General features: G+C 43.2%; 1 protein-coding gene across 1 annotated transcript in view; it reads left to right on the forward strand.

Annotated features, from left to right (window-relative positions):
• The window catches only part of RASSF5 (Ras association domain family member 5), a 75484-nt gene that overhangs the window by 13990 nt on the left and 40023 nt on the right, over positions 1-21471 (forward strand). Inside the window, exon 2 of the mRNA XM_049770969.1 lies at positions 16333-16454. Coding sequence (XP_049626926.1) covers positions 16333-16454 — 122 coding nt within the window. The remainder of the gene's footprint in view (positions 1-16332; positions 16455-21471) is intronic.

Consider the following 21471-nt stretch of genomic DNA (forward strand, 5'->3'; position numbering starts at 1 on the left):
AAGCAGTTTATCTGAGTGACCTGAAAAGTGGCCCTCAGATGTAATCTGTTTACTTTCCTTCTTACTGCACAACTCTCCTTTAGCGGGTTGGTTGACGTGCAGTTGGTGATTGGAAATTTGAATGTAACTGACATAAAAGAAGGTGTGGAAAGACCAGTTTGGCAATGTGGCCAAACTGTAAGCAGTGAAGTGCCTGCTCCTGGTCTGTTGTGACATGACTCGGGTCAGGATACCTGTGCACAAGCTCCCCTACGTCCATGTGTCTCTGTCTTGCTCTGCCTCATTTTCAGTCTATAGTTCACAAGGGCCCAAGTAGGGCACCTTTCAGTCTATTAGGTAAAAGAATATCCTCAGGGTGGATAAGAGTCTACTTGCTCCTTGTTCCTTTCAGAGTTTTCTTTTCTTTTTATTTAAAAAAATATTTATTGTTACTTATTCATTGTGAAATTATAATTATTCATGGTTGGGTTTTAGGAATGCAATATCTCAACACTGATTCCTTCATACTTCCCTCTACCAATGCCCATCCCTGTTTACTTCTTACCTACCAGTCTGCTTCTATGAGAAGTCTGTTAAAAATGTATTGGGGGTATTTTTATTTTATTTTTTAAAACTATATTTTATTTTAGGGTATAGGTAAAGATTGTGTGTGTGTTCTCAATTCTTTATTCCTCATGAGTACAATGATTTTCAGTCATACAATGTATAATACCCTTCACCAGTGCACATTTCTCACCAACATCTCAGTTTCCCTCCTCCTGCCCTACCACCTGCTCTCTTCCCTGCCTGTCTCTGTAGCAGACATTTTTCTTCCCCGACACCCCCCTCCATTTTTATTTTCCTTTTAGACACTATGGTTTGCAAGGAGTATTGTGCATATCACTTTATTTCCTTTCAGCCCCTAGTTCTTGTCCAGAGTGATAGTTCTAACTATCAATCATAGTGGTCCCTTTTCTCAAGCTGTCTACTATATATTGATCCTCCTGACCCTTATCTGTATTGTCTCTAGATATTAATGCTATACTATCATTTTCATGACCTCCTTCTAACTCATTTTGCTCAACCTAATACTCTCGATATCTATCTATCCACGTATAGACAAATTTCATAACCTCATTGTTTTTCTAACAGCTGCATTGTATACCATTGTGTAAATATACCACGATTTTTTTAAAGCTGAACAAAACATTAATCTGTCCACCAACAGCTTCAACTGACTGATCAGGGTCATCTCTAGAAGGAGACGAACCCCAACCAAGGTCATAAATCGATTACATAGAAATTACATAGGAAGGGATATAGGGAGGTTCTAGCTTTTTGATGATCTTTAAAATGATTGGCTGTTGTCTAGGGGTACCTTCCTACTGCTCCCATGTGATCTTCCCTAACATGCTACCTAGTATGACTGGGTAGCTTGGGATAGTATTAATGCAAATAGGCTTGAGGAAACCTAGCATGTAGCTTTCACCATGTTGCCCTTACAAAATGTCATCCCTCCTTGTTCAGAACTTAAGAAAATTCTGATATGTGACCTTTACAAAATGGTATCCTTCCTAGTTCAGAATCTTACATTCCCTCCTCCTCTTATGGACCTGAGTCAAATCTTTGACTTTCCTTGAGATTCCTCATCTTTGTCCCTACTTAAGGGCATATACTGGGACCTTCACATCTTAACTTCACCTCTGCGCACCTGAATAAATTAATTAAAATAAATTAATTATTCATGGACCTACTAAGAAAATCATCAAAAAATTGAACAATGGCCCAACCGGGGCAGTTATCAGGCAGGTTTTTCAGGGTGATTGAGTGAACCACTGTTCATACCAGGAGGCAGAATCTTTCCATCACCTTTCCCCTCCTGCAAACTAGCCTTCACCTGCTGCAGTGTTTCATGGATGACCCCTGACTTGAAACAACATTGCTCTCCCAGAGCATAGAAACAACATTGCTCTCCCAGAGCCATGTACAGCCCTCCTTTCTTCAGGAAGAACAACCCCACCCCCCTCTGTTCTGAGGAGCAATTCAGCTAGGGAGGTAACTTTCTTCTAATTTCTCACTTGTCAGGAAAGTTATTTTAAGTTGCATATATCCCTTGACAAGGGACACTACTGCCACTTCAGTGAAGCCAACAATTCCAATACTACAAGCTGGAATAAGAAGGGGAATGGCCCTCTTATGGCAGAGATGATAACTCTGCTCAACTTGTTACCACCCACCTTCTCCCACCAGGTATGACACCTGGGGTAAGAGAATGACCATGATGCAAAACTCATCTGGATTTTTAAAAGCAGTGGCAAACACTGAGGGTCAGTCCCTTGGTCATGCAAGCCACGTCCCATTTGGTCCTGATAGGGATTACTTCCCCATGCAGCTATATTGGTCTCTACAGTCTCATTGCAATGGTCCAGGTAAGGGGAGGGGACCCTGGTGGCTCTTCCAGGGATGGGTGAGAGGCATGTGCCCGTGCCTTGGCTATACCACAATTTCTTTATCCATTTATTTATTCTTGGGCACTTGGGTTATATATATATATAATTTATATATATTATTTCTATATTCTGGCTATTGTAAATAGTGCTACAATGAAAATAAGAATGCAGAGGGTTATTCTGTGTTGTGTTTTTGGGTTCCTAGAGTATCTCCTAGGAGTGGTATTGATGAGTCATATGAAAGTTCAATCTAGTATTTTGAGGAGTATCTATGTTGTTTTCCAAAAACGCTGGACCAGTCAAAGTTCACACCAGCAGTGAGTAAGAGTCCCTTGCTCCTTGCATCCACACCAGCATTGCTTGTTCTTGTTCTTTGTGATGTGTGCCAGTCTCTGTGGTATGAGGTGATATCTCATTGTTCTTTTGATTTGTATCTCCCAGATTATTAATGCTGCATTATTAATGCTGTGGAGCATTTTTTCATGTGCTGTTTGGCCATCTGTAGTTTTTCTTTGAGAAATATGTTTGTCTCTTCATTTTTTTTTTTTTTTTTTTGGTTTTTGGGCCACACCCGGCGGTGCTCAGGGATTATTCCTGGCTGTCTGCTCAGAAATAGCTCCTGGCAGGCATGGGGGACCATATGGGACACCGGGATTCGAACCAACCACCTTTGGTCCTGGATCGGCTGCTTGCAAGGCAAATGTCGCTGTGCTATCTCTCCGGGCCCATCTCTTCATTTTTTATGGTATTAATGCTTTTTTTTTATTAAGCTATACCAGTTCCTTATATACCTTGGACATTAATCCCTTATTTGATGGATATTGGGTATATAGTTTCTCCTACTCTGTGGGCAGTTTTTGTATCCTAGCTATAATTTCCTTTGAGGTGCAGAAGCTTCTTAGTTTAATGTAGTGCCATTTGTTTATCTTTCCTTCCACTTGCTTGGTCAGTGGTGTTTCATCCTTGAAGATGCCTTTAGTTTCAGGTCTGATATCAAGATCTTTAATCTATTTTTTTTTTTTTTGGTTTTTGGGCCACACCCGGTGATGCTCAGGGGTTACTCCTCGCTATGTACTCAGAAATAGCTCCTGGCTTGGGGGATCATATCAGACGCTGGGGAATCGAACCACAGTACATCCTAGGTCAGAACATGCAAGGCAAACACCATACTGCTTGTGCCACTTCTCCGGCCCTTTAATCCATTTAAATTGACTTTTGTGCATGGTGTTAAAGAGAGGTCTGAGTTCACTTTTTTTTTTTTTTGCATGTAGTTGACTAGCTTTCCCAACATCACTTGTTGAAAAGGCTTTATTGCTTTACTTTGTAGTTCTTGCCCCTTTATCAAAGATCAACTGATCTTTGATATACCTGATCATATACCTGAGCATCAGTCTCAGAATATTCAAATCTATTCTATTGAGGATCTGTCTGTATTCCAATATTTTGTTGTTTTAATGATTGCTGCTTTATAATACAGTTTGAACTTGGGAGAAATACCTATCCTATCTTCCTTTTCCCATGGATTGCTTTAGCTATTTTGATCTATTTCATTGAAAAGTGGCATCGATATTTTTATAGGAATTACATTAAATCTGTACAGTCTTTTGAGAAGTATTACTATTTTGAGGAAATTTAAATGGTGATCAAAAGGCTTCCCAAAAATAAAAGACTAGGCCCAGATGAATTCATTAATGAATTATTTCAGACCTTTAAAAAGGACCTATGCCAATCCTTTTCAGGCTCTACCAGGAATTTGAAGAAACAGAAATAGTCCCAAACAGTTGCTCTAAAGTGAGCATCACCCTGATACCAAAAGCAGACAGAGATACCAGAAAAAAAGAAAAAGTTGGGGGGGGGGGAATTACATGCTGATATCCTTGATGAACATAGATGCAAATATCCTCAACAAAATGTTTACAAATGGACTCCAACAATTCATCAAGAAAGTCATACACCATGACCAAGTAGGATTTATAGTGAAGATGCAAGGATAGTTTTTTGTTGTTGTTGTTGTTTATGCTTTTTGTTTTTGGGACACACCTGGTGGTGCTCTGGGGTTTCTCCTGGCTCTGCACTCAGAAATCTCTCCTGGCAGGCTTGGGGGACCAAATGGAATGCCAGGAATCAAACCCGGGTCCATGCTAGGTCGACTGCATGAAAGGCAGATGGCTTACCTCTATGCTATCACTGGTATGGATAGTTTACATAAGTAATTCAATCAATGTAATACAATATATAAATAAAAGAAAATATAAAAATCACATAATCATATCAATAGATGCTGAGAAAGCATTTGACAAGCATTGTTTATGATAAAAACTCTCAATAAGGGGCTGGAGAGATAGCATGGAGGTAGGGCATTTGCCTTGCAAGCAGAAGGACGAGGTTTGAATTTCGGCATCCCATATGGTCCCCTGAGCCTGCCAGGAGCTATTTCTGAGTGTAGAGCCAGGAGTAACCCCTAAGCCCTGCTGGGTGTGACCCAAAAACCAAAAAAAACAAAACAAAACAGAACAAAAACAAAAACAAAAAAACTCTCAAGATGGTAACTGAAGGAAATTTTCTCAATATAGTCAAAACCATTTACCACAAGCCTGTGACAAACTTTATACTCAATGGGGAAAAACTAAAAGTCTTTCCTTTAAGGCATGGCATAAGACAAGACTGCACCCTCTCATCAATTCCACTTAATATAGTACTAGAAGTAATTTCCATAGCAATTAGACAAGAAAAAGATATCAAAGGCATCCAGATAGGAAAGGAAGAAGTCAAGCTCTCAATACTTGCATATTACATGGTAGTATATTTATTTATTTATTTATTGGTTTTGGGGTCATACCCAGCGATGCTCAGGGGTTACTCCTGGCTCTGCACTCAGAAATCACTCCTTGCAAGTTCAGGGGACCATAGAGGATGCAGGGGATCGAACATAGATCTGTCCTTTGTTGGCCTATGCAAGGCAAACAACTTACCACTGTGCTATTGCTCCAGCCCAATGGTAGTATATTTAGAAAATATAAGGCTAAAAAATTAAAGACTACAAAAAAACTTTTACAAAAATAGATTTGTATAAAAAAGTGGCAGGCTACAAAATTAATATGCAAAAATTCATGGCTTTTCTAGATTAAAAAAAATGAAAGAGAAAAAAAGATATTTAAAAACATCCTGTTCACAACTACCAAAGAAACTAAAATACCTTGTCAACTTAATTAAGAAGATGAAGGACCTATACAAAGAAAACTACAAAACAACGCTTCAAAAAATTAAGGACACAAGGAAAGGAAAACAAGTACTTTGCTCATGATTGGGATAATTAACATCATTAAAATGGCAATACTTTCTAGGGCCTTTTTTAAAACGTATATTTAAATTTTTGCACTGTGGTTTCCAGTACTGCTGCAGACTGAGTTTTATATATAACTCTACCACCTTTTAGCATCACCTCTTCCTCCTGATTGATCACTTCTTCCACCATAGGCCTTTCCCCCTCCCTGTGACACAAGTGACACATTTATTACTGAAGACCAAGTTCTCATGTCCTTTGTTTCAGAATTTTATATTTAGGAAGTCAAAAGGTGGAAACTCTTCTATCTCCTCATACCATATCTGCCCTTACTACAACCCCTACCTACTGCTCCCACTCCCCCCCTCTCTTCTTGGGGTAGAGGACCTCATCTATGCTTTGTTTCTCTTACACCCAGAGCAGAATGACACTTTCCCAGGGGAGGGAAGGCTCTCCTCCGAGTCTAAGGCTGAGAGTGAGGCATGCTTTGGGCTTGTCCTCTTAGCTAATTATTAATTGCCTTGAACTGAACTATTCAAAGTATTGGTTTTTGTTTTTAAGTTTTGACCAAATCCAATTCATTGAGAGTTGTTTTTAATTTTTTTATTTGTGGCAATTGTTTTAACTTTTTAAATTTAAGTTACTGTAAAATTACAAACTTTTTCATGATTATGATTCAGGCATACAATGTTTCAACACCAATCCCTTCACCTGTGTCCCCTTCCCTCCACCAGTGTCTCTCTTCTATTTACCTCCCACTTCTCTCCCCCATTTGCCTCCCACCAGGCTGCTTCTACAAGAAGCACTTTTTCTTTTATAATAGATTTATTACTATTAAATAACCACGAGATACAGTATTAAAAAGTTATTGACAGTTGAGTTTTGATCATGCAATGTTCCAACATTTATCCCTTCACCAGGGTTCATTTCCTACCACCAATTTCCTTAGTTACCTTCCCATCATTCCAACCCTACCCAAGCATCTATGGCACACACTTTTCTTCTTCTTCTTCTTCTTCTTTCTTCTTCTTCTTCTTCTTCTTCTTCTTCTTCTTCTTCTTCTTCTTCTTCTTCTTCTTCTTCTTCTTCTTCTTCTTCTTCTTCTTCTTCTTCTTCTTCTTCCTCTTCTTCCTCCTCCTCTTCCTCCTCCTCTTCCTCCTCCTCCTCCTCCTCCTCCTTCTTCTTCTTCTTCTTTTTTTTCCTTTTTTTTCTTTTGGTTTTTGGGCCACACCCGGCGGTGCTCAGGGGTTACTCCTGGCTGTCTGCTCAGAAATAGCTCCTGGCAGGCATGGGGGACCATATGGGACACCGGGATTCGAACCAACCACCTTTGGTCCTGGATCGGCTGTTTGCAAGGCAAACACCGCTGTGCTATCTCTCTGGGCCCTCTTCTTCTTCTTCTTCTTCTTCTTCTTCTTCTTCTTCTTCTTCTTCTTCTTCTTCTTCTTCTTCTTCTTCTTCTTCTTCTTCTTCTTCTTCTTCTTCTTCTTCTCTCTCCTTCTCTAGCTTCCTCTCTCCCTCTCTCTCACTTTCTCTTTCTTTCTCTTTCTCTCTCTTTCTTCCCCTTTTATCCTTTTAGGCACCAAGGTTTGCAATACTGTACTGTTAGTGAAGGAGTATTATGCATATCACTTTACTTTCTTTCAGTTATCAATTCTTGTTCAGAGTGATCATTTCTAGCTATTATGTCATAATGGTTCTTTCTTTGTCTTAATTGCACTTTCCCAACCAACATTTTAGTTGCCCAGCGAATATTTTTGTTTATTTTGCTTTGGCTGGGAAGTTGGTAATTGATGGGGTAAAGTAATACCACTTGAAACAACTGTGTTATGAACAACTTGGTGAACCAAAATAAAAACATTTTTATTAATATATGTTACTTTATTTAAAGCTCATGTATCACCTAGTTGACATAGTTGATCATAATATATTTATTTCTAGGTAAATGGGAGCAAAATTATTTAAAAATGAAAAAGTAAAGAAAAAAGAGAATAAAAGAAGTACTACAAAAGAAAATTTGTGAAAATTATATCTTGCGATTAGGTTTTTAAGTCATTGTCAGAAGGTTTAGTAGGCTCTTGTTGCTTGACCATTCTGTTACTTCTTTTGTTTCTGAACATTAAGTGGCTTCAGATACAGTTTGGCATCTAAATTGGTGTGTGCCTATATGAATGACAGTATTAAAAAAAATTGGAGTTGTTGCTTGACAAGGAATTTCAAGCACTACTACTGATACTGTGGCTTTAGTAGGGATTTTTTTCGGTGGCCTGTCCTTTCAGGAAGAATAAGAAGGTGAGAGAGGGTGTCTGCACTGAGCCCTATAAAGTTCTGGTGATGTCAGCCCAAATAATGGCATACCTGAAGTTTTGATCAGGTTGGTGTCTCTGCAGAGAGCCCTAGAGGAGTGGAGAAGCAGGGCCATTGACAAAGCAATGATTGTGGGTTATGGGTGCAGCTGATGTGGCTTTGACAGGGCAGAGATTTGGCTCACTCTCTCTTCCTAAGGTTGACAGTTTTCAGCTGCTTGTCCTTTATACCCATACTTTTTCATAGCTTAGTTTACATCTCTTTTAAGAATAGATTGAGTCTATGAAGCTGAATGCAGATATAGCCCTTGTGTTTGTGGGGCATGGTTTTAGCTGCCAGGGCTTCCCAAAGTATAAGAAGCTGTGTGTGTATCTGTGTTGGAAGATACCCACACTCATTCCAAAAAAGTTCCAGTGATGTCTAGCCCAAATACCACCATACCTCACTTTTTTTTAATATAGAGTTTTTCACTGTTGTTCCCAATACTGTTGCTGATAGGGTTTCATACATAACATTTTACAATCTTTCAGCATAGGTATTTCCCATTCCTCTACCACATACTCCATGGCTCCGTTCTCCAGCTCACTCAAAGATACCAGTTCTCATTCTCTTTGTTTCCATTATCATTGGGTATTTGTTTTCTAATCATTATTTTTCTTATATGGAACACACAAGAAAGATTATTCTGTGTCTCTCTCTCTGACTAACTTCACTCAGCATGATAATCTCCAGGTTCCTCCATGTACCAGCAAATTGCATGACTTTATTCAGTCATCTATTCTTAGACATTTGGATTGTTTCCAAATTTTGGCTATTGTAGATAGTGCTGCAAGAAGCAGTGGGGTGCAAAATATCTGTCTACAGGGCTTTAAGTATTTGTTTTTTTTTCTTAATGTAATGGACTGATAATGGACTTTTATAGAAATGTATATATATATTATTTTTATATACTTGTTCCTATTATAGAGAGCCTAGGTATTCCTGGTTGTCTTTGGGAACAATGAGTTACTGTGCCTTCAGTTTAAATGTGTGCATACCTGGGTCTGGGACTGGGGCAATAATACAATAGGTAGGGCACTTGCCTTGTATGTGGCTGACCCAGGTTCATTCCATATGATTCTCCAAACACCACCAGAAGTGATCCCTAAGTTCAGACCCAGGATAACCCTTGAGAATTGCTGGGTATGTCCCAAAAATGAAAACTAAATTAATTTTAAAAAATAATTAAAAAATAAATTAGTATGGGCCAGAGAGATAGCATGGAGGTAGGGTGTTTGCCGTGCATGCAGAATGATGGTGGTTTGAATCTCAGCATCCCATATGGTCCCCTGAGCCTGCCAGGAGTGATTTCTGAGCATAGAGCCAGGAGTAACCCCTGAGCGCTGCCAGGTGTGACCCAAAAACCAAAAATAAACAAATAAATAAATAAATAAATAAGTATATACCCTGTGACCAGTAACTAGATATAGATATAGAATTATGGGTATTATGGGATATCAATGATGGAATAGACTTTACTGGCCTTGGTTAAGAAAAAAAACGACCCTCACCACAGGAGCCCATGTAAAGTGCTATCTTTTTTTTTTTTTTTTTTTTTTTTTTTTTTTGGTTTTTGGGCCACACCCGGCATTGCTCAGGGGTTACTCCTGGCTGTCTGCTCAGAAATAGCTCCTGGCAGGTACAGGGGACCATATAGGACACCAGGATTCGAACCAACCACCTTTGGTCTTGGATCGGCTGCTTGCAAGGCAAACGTCGCCGCTGTGCTATCTCTCCGGGCCGGCAAAGTGCTTTCTTTACACTTCTGTTGGTCAGACCAGTCCCTCCCTAAATACAACTCAGACTTTGTGATATTCTCCTACACACACAAGGGATTAAGACAGAAGGCAGTTTTTTGAGGAATCCCATCTCAAATTTGCCGATATGCTTTTTCCAAACCTCTCAATCTAATCATGATTGATCACATAAGTTCTTTCAGGTGAGCTTTTACTGTTACACTGAGGGCCACCAATCAGCTGCATCCACACTCCATCTGCAGCTTCACACCCCTTATCACTATTGTCAGCTGTTATGCTGCATAAGGTCACAATGGGCTGAAGAAAAAGACAGTAAATAGAGATGCATACCTTTGAGATCTTAAAGTATCTCATTGAAATATATAATGTCTACAAAAATATGTCTAAAATTTAGGCATAAAAGATCAACCAGGTAAAAAATTGATTGACATAAAAATTAACATTTTGTTGTAATAAAATATAGAATTTATTTAAATTCATTTTAGAAAACAATGGGAATTAGGGCTGTAATAAATGTCATAAACATTGAAAACATAAAAATGTAATATGGCCAGACTCATAGCAATGGACATAATGAAGATAGAGACCTAACAATTCTCCAAGAAGGAAGTCAGTAAATATTATTTGAGTTAAAGTATAAATTTGTTTAAAATTATTTAACCCTTGGGGCCGGGGCAATAGTACAGTGAGCTTGCATTGCAGGCGGCTGACCTGAGTTCGATCTCCAGCATCCATATGGTCCCCTGAGCACCACCAGGAATGATCTCTGAGCTCAGAGCCAAGAGTAACCCCTGAGCTCTGCCAGGTATGGCCCTAAAACCAAAATAATAAAATTACTCAATCCAATTACATTGAGATATACCAGGCATAGGACAAATAGACAAGGTGGGAAAGGTAGTTGGGTTCAGGCTTGTCAGCTGCCTGCCCAGGCAGGATGATGCCTCACTGATGTGCTCGGCTTCCTGCTTCGTTGTCTAAACTTGTTGTGAACTGGCCTGCCCTCCCTTCTCCCCCCCCTACCAAAAGAACCACCTGAATTTTGTCGGGGTTTTCAGCTTAGGGATTATAGGAGAGAGATGAGTCATGGGCCAGTCCGAGAATCACTTCCACCTTTTACACTCTTGGAGGGCATATTGGGCCTTTTCAAGCCCAGCAGCTAAGAATCTGCCCAGCTTAGTCTATGGGAAGAGGGTACCACCCACCTGCTTGCTTTGAAACAGGGCAGGAATAGGGTCAGTGGAAAAACTGCTGATACATTAGTTCTCAAGACCAATGTCCTGGAGGGAGTCTGCACTGGCTCTGAGCAGACCTTTTGCCTGTTTTATATATATATATATATATATATATATATATATATATATATATATATATATATATATATATATATATATATATATATATATATATATATATATATATATATATATATATATATATATATATGAGAGACACATGTCAATCCCACTCAGTTTTCTCAACATATGAAATAGAATAGCCATTTGGAGAGCATAGAGGACAAGATACTATTGCAATCTTCTGTTCTCTCTCTAGTCTCAGCTCCCAGCCCTGCTCTGCCTCCAGAGATCTGTGTCCTGGGAGCAGCTTTCCACAGCCCTGCCTATTCCACCCCTTTCTTTATGTGGAAGTAGACTTGAGCATGTTCAAGCCCATCCCCATGGTTTCTGCTCAGAGACCCTCACCATACCCAGTGGCCCAACTTTCCACCTGAGGGAGCAACAGTATCTAATGAAAGCCATAGGCCTGGCTTCCAGACTGTTTTATTCCCACTAAGGTGATCTTTCCTATTGGCTTCCTGACATGTTCTCTATGTGTGTGCACACATGTGCTAGAATTGGGGTGTGTGGCTGGAAGGAGAACTGTAGACCTCCCTCCTCTTTAGACCATAGTAGGGGTGCTGGCTGTCCTCAGGGGGTGACTTGTCCTCTGAAAGCAGGAACTAGGGTCTCAAGATAACAGGATTTGGGGCTCTTTACTGGAAGCATAAAGATGCAGATACCCAAGCTGAGTATCTGCTCAGGAGTGGGGAGTTTCCATTTCTTTCAGCCAGCTTTGCTAGGAGGTTCACCAGGAGGGTGAAAACCATGCAGCTAATATTGATTTTGGCAATAGCTACAGACTTCCAAGTTTGTGACTTCACTCTCTGCAGATTCACCATCCTGTGCTAGCTTTGGAGCCCTACAAGGTAGAGCTGGAAGGGACAGAACAGGTCACAGGACCATGACTTTGGGGCTGGCCTCTCAGGCTGAGCCAATAGCTTGAAATCTACCCTCAGGAATCCCCTGATAATGGGCAGTTCCAACTTATCATGCACCTACTTTAGAGGCCACTGTGCGTGTCTCTACCCCAGGCACTGTTGAATATCTTATTTATATATACATATATATGTATATTTCTATATATATGAAGATATATGTATATACATATACATGAAGATATATATTCTCTTTACTTTTGGCAACAAATCCACAGGTAAATTACATGCATTTTGCAGATGAGGAAGTTGGAGCAAAATAAATTTCTTCTTTAATTTTTTACTGAGGTAAAGTAAATTATCCAGGCAATCGGAAACAAGGTTTTAACTTAGTCCAAATTCTGATCTGTCATTGGTCGGTCAGATTTTGCCAGTCCCCTGGCTTCCTTGTGGGTGCTGTGTTCCCGCTGACCCAGGTTCCACACAGCCATGTGCTCCAGGTAGCTGCTGCGTTTGTGTCAGAAGCAAACTGTTGGCAGCTGTTCTATTAGTGAAGCTATGCCTGCTGGGTGGGTCTCTGCTTTACCCTCATCTCTCCTGGGAAGGCAAAGACCTGACCTCTCCACTGTCTTGAACACTTCACAGAATGGTCTCATCCTTCAGTCTCCCAGACATGGCACTCCAAAGAGGAAAGCCTTGTGAGAAAACCAGCCCAGGGCATGCAGAGGGCATGAGGGTGCTGAAGCTCTGGGCCACCTGGCTTGGCTGATCTAGGAAGGGATCTGGGCAGTCTATTGGCAGGACTGGGTGCTGTCTCTGACTCCTATACAGAGAGAACAGTGTTCCTGCCCAGATCCTTCCACTCAACTCTCCTAGTCTTAACTCTCCCAATCGTCCACCCATAAGATTCCCATTCCTGTTCTCGGCTAACAGGGTAGGGATGGGGAGAGCAAGTCAAGTAGAGAGGCCAGCTCTGGGAAACTCCAAAAGTCAGGGCCTTTGAGGTATGAGCTGTTTGGAATTTCCACATCAGCTCCTACCCTCCAAGTCTCAATTGCTCTTTCTCCAGGTAATGGAAAGTGCAGGCTTATGAGAGAGCACATCACAGATGTCTGATTCCTAATCACCTAACTTAAATGGTACTAAAATATGCTTGAGCAGGAGAATAGATAAATAGGCTGTGTGTGTCCATATAATCGAGCGTTAATGAACCACAGTGATCATAGCAGGGGGGCGTGCAGAAGCATCTGACTGATAGATATGAAAACTCAATAGTGCTCTGACATCAGGGTTGGGACATTCAGCACTAGGACAAAGGTGTGACACCACGCTTGTGCTGTTAGAGCATCTCGCAGAGTAGATGCACTGCCCTGAACCTCTCTGTGCTTTGCCTAGTTATTCTCCTCCTCCAACTATGCAACTACTGTTATTTTTTAAATTTGCTCTATGGCAGGAGTTGGGTTAATTTGAAGGCCCCACTTTATGTAGGGATCCTGCATTTAATGTTAGCATAAAAGGTTTTCAGGACTTTGCATCACTGGAATGTCTTCAGTCACTTCTGCGGTTGATGAGGGAGCCGAGCATGCTGCTGTGGGCGCTGTTCTGCTGGTGCAGAGTGGAGCAACCCTGGGACTCACCAGACATGGGGCTTCTACATTTTGAAAAGAAACAGTACCTTAGCACTATTGGGGTCTCTCTATGCTGCAATAAGTGGAACCCGTCTCTGGGCAGAGGTGACAGTCTCTGTGCTTTACTCTGTGTTAGTAGAGGTGACTCTGGGAGTGACCTTCAGGGCAGTATTGGCCAGCAGGAGTCCCACCTCCCTGAGCTCTCAGCCTCCTACCCCAGCCTCTCTGTGTGTTGTAATTCTAGAGACGGAGTTCATGAACCATCTGGTTAGGCCAGAAGATTCTGGATACTCCCTTATGATCCACAGACTGTTTGTGGGTTCAGTTATGCACCCTTAAAATGTTTCAGCTTAAGAGATAGCTTGAAGGACTAGACACACTTTGCACATGAGAGCCCCAGATGGAATCAAAATTCTGCCAGGAGCATCCCCTACTGACCTTCACAAATCTCACAAATATGTGTGTGTGTGTGTGTGTGTGTGTGTGTGTGTGTGTGTGTGTGTACATTACAGTCTTCACCTGGCACTCCGAAAGTGGCAGAGGGAGGTATAGAAAGCAGCACAGTGGGGAGTGATGGGCATGCCTCCTCCCATTTCCTCAGGTCCTCTCCCCAAATCTTGAAGCTCATTTTCCTCCTCAAAAGCTCCTCTGGGAATGGAACAAGAGCTATGCAGGTAGGATTTTTGGAAGGAGGGGAGGAGTTTCTGGTCCCCAGTAGATCTCAGGGTGCTGCTTCCTCATCCTTTTTGGATCCTTCTTGGGGAGGTCTGCCTTCACTCTCAGTGCCGGAGCTTGCCACTTTCTCCCTCTGATGCTCCTCTTCCTCCTCCTCCCCCATTCATTATTTCTGTCAGGCAACCTGGAAGTGCTACATCATGATGCCTAATGCCATCATGTGGATTTGTGTGGAGTGATCCAGGGGTGTCCCAGTACTGGATCCGCACCCCCAATAGCACTACTCTCTGATCTCTGGTCACAGAGCCTGGCTCTTTGGGGCACTCCATGCAAGAGACAACATGCTTGCACATACCACTGGGCCTGAGATCTACTGAGAGGCCCACAAACATGTGGGTGTTTTCAGGGAGAGGTGCAAGGTGAAAAGTAGCCTCTGTGGAAGAGTTGGGGTGGCTTCCAGAAAGGCAATGTATGGAAGACGGCTGGGGGTGAGGTGAGGAGTAGAGCTAAAAGGGGCCATCCCAGAAAGAGACCAGGAGCTGGAGATCTACCAGGTTAGCTATGGGTGTCTCTGGAATTTCAGGTAGTCTCTTGTTTGCCAGAGAACCCCCTCTGCTTCAGGAAATTGTCCTGCACTCACTTTGGGCGTACAATGGAAAGGGCAGTTGGGTAGCATAGGGTCTCTGTTTAGTATCCAGAGAAAGTGGAAAGGAAGGGGATCCCATCCCCACAGGAAGTGCTTTAATGGCAGCTTTAATAAGTTCACTGACTTTTTTTTTTTTTTTTTTTTTTTGGTTTTTGGGCCACACCCGGCGGTGCTCAGGGGTTACTCCTGGCTGTCTGCTCAGAAATATCTCCTAGCAGGTATGGGGGACCATATGGGACACCGGGATTCGAACCAACCACCTTTGGTCCTGGATCGGCTGCTTGCAAGGCAAACGCCGCTGTGCTATCTCTTCGGGCCCTCACTGACTTATTAATATGTGCACTGATGATGAAGCTTCTAGAAGCTAGGAGCGTGTGGCTCTTCTCAGCCCTGCCAGGCTGCCTTGCCCGCTCCAAGCCAACCACCCAGCCTTTCTCTGGTACCTGGCTACCAAGAAAAACACCCACCCTACCCACTTCCACCCCCTGAGGCTTTGGGTCCTTTTCACCCCCAAGTGGGTGCTGACCTCAGCAGTTCTTGGACCTACACACAGATCTAAGTTTTGCCTTTTGATGAGCAAGGTTGGATTCCTTGTTTGCAAACTGTTTCTTCATCCCAATTCTCCACACATGCTCCCTTCCCTAGGTCCAGCCCTGCCTCACAGCCTTCTGCCCCTGCAGCCTTCCTTTTCTTTGTCAAGAAGGTTCTCAAGTGCCCTTGAGAGCTCTAGCTGCCTTGAGGTGCCCTGAGCTGCTTGGCTGCATGGTTCACCTCTGACAGCTTCCTGGTCCCATCTCTTTCCTTCTCTGTCTGCAAGTCCTACTTCTTTAGACTAAAGAAGCACCTAGCAGAGATCTGTGTCTGGGCTGTGTCTGCTATTTGAGGGTAGTCTACATTCTACATACCAGGAGATTGGCTGCAGGCCCTCCCCGGAGCTGCATTGTCTCTGGAGGCTCCTCTGATGAGCTAAGACCTGTTCTGCCTGGAACATTCCGTGTTCAGACAGGCAGCTATAGCTAGTCTTTCCAATTGAGCAGAAGCTTCCTGGCTCCTGGTGGTGGATGTAACTTAGGGAAAGGTGCAGCCAGGTGAGATAGTTAGGTTAGACCGTCATCTTGGCCCGGTCTCCTAGTCTGTAAAGCAGCAGGAATAGCAGTGGCCAAATCAGCTTATGAATGTGTGCAGTGCTGGTAGGGGGCACAGGAAGCAGAGCAGCTGTGTGTCCAGTCTTCACTCCCACCTTCCTCTTTCCGGGGGCTCTGCACTTGGGGGAGCTAAAGGTACCTCCGAGTGTGTCTCTAGAGAAGTGAGGAGAACCAAGCTTGACACTAACCACTACTGGTTCTTTTCCCACAGACTGTAAATTCACATGCCATCCAGAATGCCAGCACCTGATCCAGCTGGACTGCACCCATCAGGGAGGGGCGCACCGGGACAGACCCTCTCCAGAGAGCACCCTCACTCCACCCTCCCACCAGGTAAACAGAGAGCTCTGGGCTGGGGCTGGCCTGAATAGTTCAGATTTGCTTGTTCAGTCCCCTTCGATCTAGATGAGGTCCACAGTATATGCTTCAAAGCAGTTTGTGTGTGTGTGTGTGTGCGTGCGTGCGTGCGTGTGTGTGTGTGTGCGCGCGCGTGTGTGTGTGTGTGTGTGTGTGTGTGTGTGTGTGTGTGTGTGTGTGTGTGTGTATATATATGTAAGTGCGCACACAGGCCCACAGCACCAAAGCACTAGTTGCTGAGTGTCCTACAACTCAACTCTATCTGGATACTCCCTGCCTCCTTTTGATGCCAGCTACAAGTTCAAGGGTCATGTGTGTTTCTGTCTCATTGGTTAGAGGAAAGGTCCCCAGGACTCCCACTCTGGCCTCAGTTCATTCACTTCGGCAGCTCACAGAACTCAAAGAACATTTAGCTTTCCTAACAATCAGTTTACTCTTAAAGGCGGAGAGTCTTTGACCATTGGTAAATGACTTGACTTGTTCCTTTTCTTACCTCAGAAGTGTTAGTAGTGAAAGTAGGAGTGGGGCAGAAGGAAACCCTGTAGTTCCTAGGAACCAACCTTTATCCTAGTCAGTGGTTGGCAACCTGCGGCTCAAGAGCCACACGTGGCTCTTTACACTTTTAATTTGGCTCTTCTGTGTGCCAGTGGCCGCTCCAGGAGTCAGGACTCTGCTCCTAGCCTCTGACAGTGCGTGCCCTGTGTGACTCTCAAAATAAATTTCAGTCGTGGTTTTGGCGAGATTTGGCTCAGTTGAAAAAAAAGGTTGCCGACCACTGTCTAGGTGACACCACAAAATTGTACTTTGAAAAATCTGGACCAGAAATGGGAACAAAAGCCATGTCCCTGCATTTGTTACATTTTTTTTCTTGTTTGTTTTTATGCATTTATTGTAAATGATATCCTCACAACCACTTTTAAGGGGCAGCAGCTAAGGCTATGTACCTACTGGCCCTGCTTTGGATTAAGCCTCTGAGTCAGAGGAGTGGATGTAGGTGGGTGCAGGGTCCTAGGGAAAATCTGAGGGCCTTGGAAGGCCTCATAGCTGGAAAGGAGGTATTGGAGTTGAAGTTCCCTAGCCAGTGAGCTAGGCCAGCTCAGCTTCAGAACAGCTGAGAAATGCTCTTTCCTAAAGAGAAATGCAGGAAATGTAAGTGCAAAGCAGCTTTCCATTCTGCCAAGACATCAGAACAACAGGATATATCTGAACTTTGATACCTAGAATTTGGAATAGAAACAAAAGGGCATTTTTTCCTTTTCTGATTTTTGCATTGAACAAGCCTTTGTCAAGTATGTGTTATGTACTAAGCACGGATGAAAATGAGGATGATAAATTATATACCAGAGGCTATTTTTATCCTCAGTGAGTTAAGACTCTGATGGGGAGGCAGCAAAAAACAATAGTATATACTATAGTACCTGTTGCAGTAGAAGTATGAATCAAATGTTATGAGTATACTGGAATTGTTTCTATCAAGAGTAATCAAGGAAGACTTCCCAGAGGAGGTAACATTTGATCTGAGCCTTAAAGTATGAGTCAGAGTTTGCTAGTCAGGGAATGAAGGCGTGTACCAGGACATCATTTATTTATTTACTTAACAGCTATGATTTAAATGCCATTCATTCAACATTCAAATGTCAGAGAATTAGTGACAAACAAACTGCTGAGTTGGGGAGCTAAATGTAAACAAGTAAACCCTGATGTTGTGGGATTTGTGATGTTGTGGGGTTTGTCATGGTGCAGGGTGTTGTGAGACAAGCCAGATCCTGGGTGACTGGTCATTTCAGGAAGAAAACACAGTATGGTGGCCTCTGGGGTCCAGCCTGGCCCCCTATCACCTCTATATGCTTTTTTGGCTGTGATGCTTTTGTTGTTGTTTGTTATTATTGTTGTTGTTGTTTTGGGGAGCCTGGCCATGCACAGAGCTTACTCCTGATCTGTCCTAGTGGGTTCAGAGGACCACATGGGGTGCTGGTCAAACCCAGGCTGATTATGTACTAAGCACCACCCTACCCACTGTGTGCACTGCTCGAGCATTCTGGCCCTGATGCTTCCAGTGGTCCTCAAACTATGGCCCGCGGGCCACATATTGTATTTGTATCTGTTTTGTTTCTTCATTGCAAAATAAGATATATGCAGTGTGCATAAAAATTCGTTCATAAGTTTTGTTTTTACTATAATCAGAACCTCCAATGGTCTGAGGGACAGTGAACTGGCCCCCGGTTTAAAAAGTTTGAGGACCCCTGGACCAACGGAGTCTCAGGTCTGTCTTCTCCCACAGGGACACCGCAATTAAAAAGCAAATTGGGACTGTTTTATTAAGACTGGTATTGGGTTTATTATAAAAATTGCTTGGACAAGAGTGGTAGTACAATGGGTAGGCCATTTGCGCAACTGACCCGAGTTCAGTCCCCAGTATCCCATATGGTCCTCTGAGCACCATCAGGAATGACTCCTGAGTACAGAACCAGGAATAATCCCCGAACACTGCTGGGTGTGGCCAAAAAATAGGCCCAAAACAACAAAAAAGTGTGTCAGCAACTGACTTCATGGGAGGGCCCAGCTCTTCACTGAAAATGCTCATCCTGGTGGGGAGCTGGGAAAGGAAAGGAGACAAATATGTCTCCCAGAACTCTAGTGAGTGACATGAATCTTTGCTGAAGACTTTCCTTTGAAGATGAAAGGACATTTACATAGTCCATCTTTTTTGTTTGTTTGTTTTTGGGTCACACCTGGCAGCGCTCAGGGGTTACTCCTGGTTCTATGCTCAGAAATCGCTCCTGGCAGGCTCAGGGGACCATTTGGGATGCCGGGATTCAAACCACCGACCTTCTGCATGCAAGGCAAACGCCTTACCTCCATGCTATCTCTCCAGCTCCTACATAGTACATCTTAATCCCCCCAAGAGAGCATTCTGCTCTCTTCTTTCTACTTCCCTTTACCTTGCCTCGCCCTCCCACTTACCCCCCTTCGTTTCTCCATCTACTCATTAGGTCTCTCTCCATTCTTTCTTCAAAGTCCATTATTACCAAGGTGGGCAGCATTGTCTCCCGATAAGTACTGTCATGATGGGTGAGTGCTGTTGTGGGTCTCTCTCTCTATTTTTTTTAAAGGGATTACATTGTACTGGAGGATGCTGAGTGACTTTTTTTTTTGGTTTTGTTTTGTTTTGGGGTCATACCTGGGAATGCCCAGGGATTACTCCTGGCTCTGCACTCAGAAATCACCCCTGACAGGCGTAGGCGACCATATGAGATGCTGGAAATCAAACCACCATTTGTCCTGGGTCAGCTGCGTGCAAGGCAAATGCCCTATCGCTGTGCTATCTCTCTGGACCCTTGAGTGATTTTTTTCCCCCTGAAATGGTTGTAGCAGACTGAATAAGTTTGGGACTAAGCAGTCAATTCCAGCTTTTCACATCTGTGGACCAGTACTATTCTGCAGAGCATTGTTTCTTAAACTGAGAGGCTGGAAAGGGTCACAATTTCATGCAACTAAGTGTACAGGTCATGGCAAGATAAAGGGTTTGTCAATGTGCAGCAAACACTCAATTCTGTCTCAAAGGTGCTCTGAATCTCCGTGAGACATTGGCTGTGTCCTAGCAAAATCTGCCGGGGTTGTTTCTCAGCAGAAAGGGTTGGCTGCATGTGGAGAAAGTCTCAGAAGCCTTGGTCTAGAACTGCAAATCCACAGGGATACTTGATTGTGTGGAAGGTGATGCTCTGAGCACCCAGTGAGCTAAGGCTACTGACTCCATATACTGGCAGAAAAGACTCTGTGAGCAGTGCAGAGCATGGGAACCCTGCCCTACCCTTGAGAGACGAGTCCACTCCTGAGCGTGCTGGGTGACATTCCATGGCAGGGCCTTTCCTGCCTTCACATCCATAGGAGTGGTGTATTAGGCACCCCTCCCTCTGCAGGGGAAAGAGGGCAACCTGGAGTTTTAGGTAACCAGACCCATGCATTGGAGAGTGGCTCCCAAACTTATTTTGCCTGCTGCTTCCTTTATAGAAAAATATTCTTCAGTGCCCAGAGGAAATTTGGCACCTGAAAGTGAGCAAACAGAAAGTACCCCAATTGCATCTGACTCTACACCCTGAATTGCCCCTTTTAGGGCTATACCACCACTTCAGGAAAGAAAGATCTAAAGTGAACTGTTCAGCAGTGCTGTCAGTTCTGAGCAGCCCCAAAACAGCCTTTAGTGGGTCCATCCCAGCTGAGGACTGGGCTGTGTGTTTGCTTTGGACAGGCCAGACCACATGCTTCAGCCCCAGAAGTAAACCAAGCCTTGTATCAATAAACCTTGGCCCTACTCCAGCTCACTTGCCTTTTCTGAAAAGCTTGTTTGTGCTGATTTGTGCTGATTTCCTCCTTGGCTTGGTTTTCTGTTAAATATCAGGATAGAACTATCTTTCCCCTTGGCATGGTCACTTAGGCTGCCCTAGGCCCTAACTCAAGGTGCCAACACTTTTCCTGAGGTTTGATCATTCACCAAAGAGGTAAAACTGACCATCAAGAAATCTCTGGTTGGATGGCATTTCTTGTCTCTGCTCTTTAAGAAAAAAAAAAGATCATTGCTTTTCCCCTATCCCCAGAGAAACACTCAATAATTATTTTTCCAGTTTCTTCCTTTAAGTACATTTAACTTTCAAAATATGGTTTGGGGTCAGAGAGATAGATAGTACAGTGGGTAGGGCACTTGCCTTCCATGTGGTTAATCTGGGTTCGACCTCCAGAATCCCACCTGGTTCAAACTCTACAAGGAACAATCCCTGAGCACATAGACAGAAATAAGACTTGAGTACCACCTGGTGTGGCTCCCAAATTAAATCAAAACAAAACCAACATGGTGGAAAACATTCTTTGACCTCAATCTTTGGGACGCAGTATCCCCAGATTCTGTACATTTCTCTCTGCCCTGACTGAACACAGGAAGGTGGTTGGGTGCAAGAGTGCATGTGTGTGGAAGGCAGGTGGAGGGGTGCAAGAATGG

This window comes from Suncus etruscus, chromosome 3, assembly GCF_024139225.1.
Source record: "Suncus etruscus isolate mSunEtr1 chromosome 3, mSunEtr1.pri.cur, whole genome shotgun sequence".
NCBI classification, from domain to species: Eukaryota; Metazoa; Chordata; class Mammalia; order Eulipotyphla; family Soricidae; genus Suncus; species Suncus etruscus.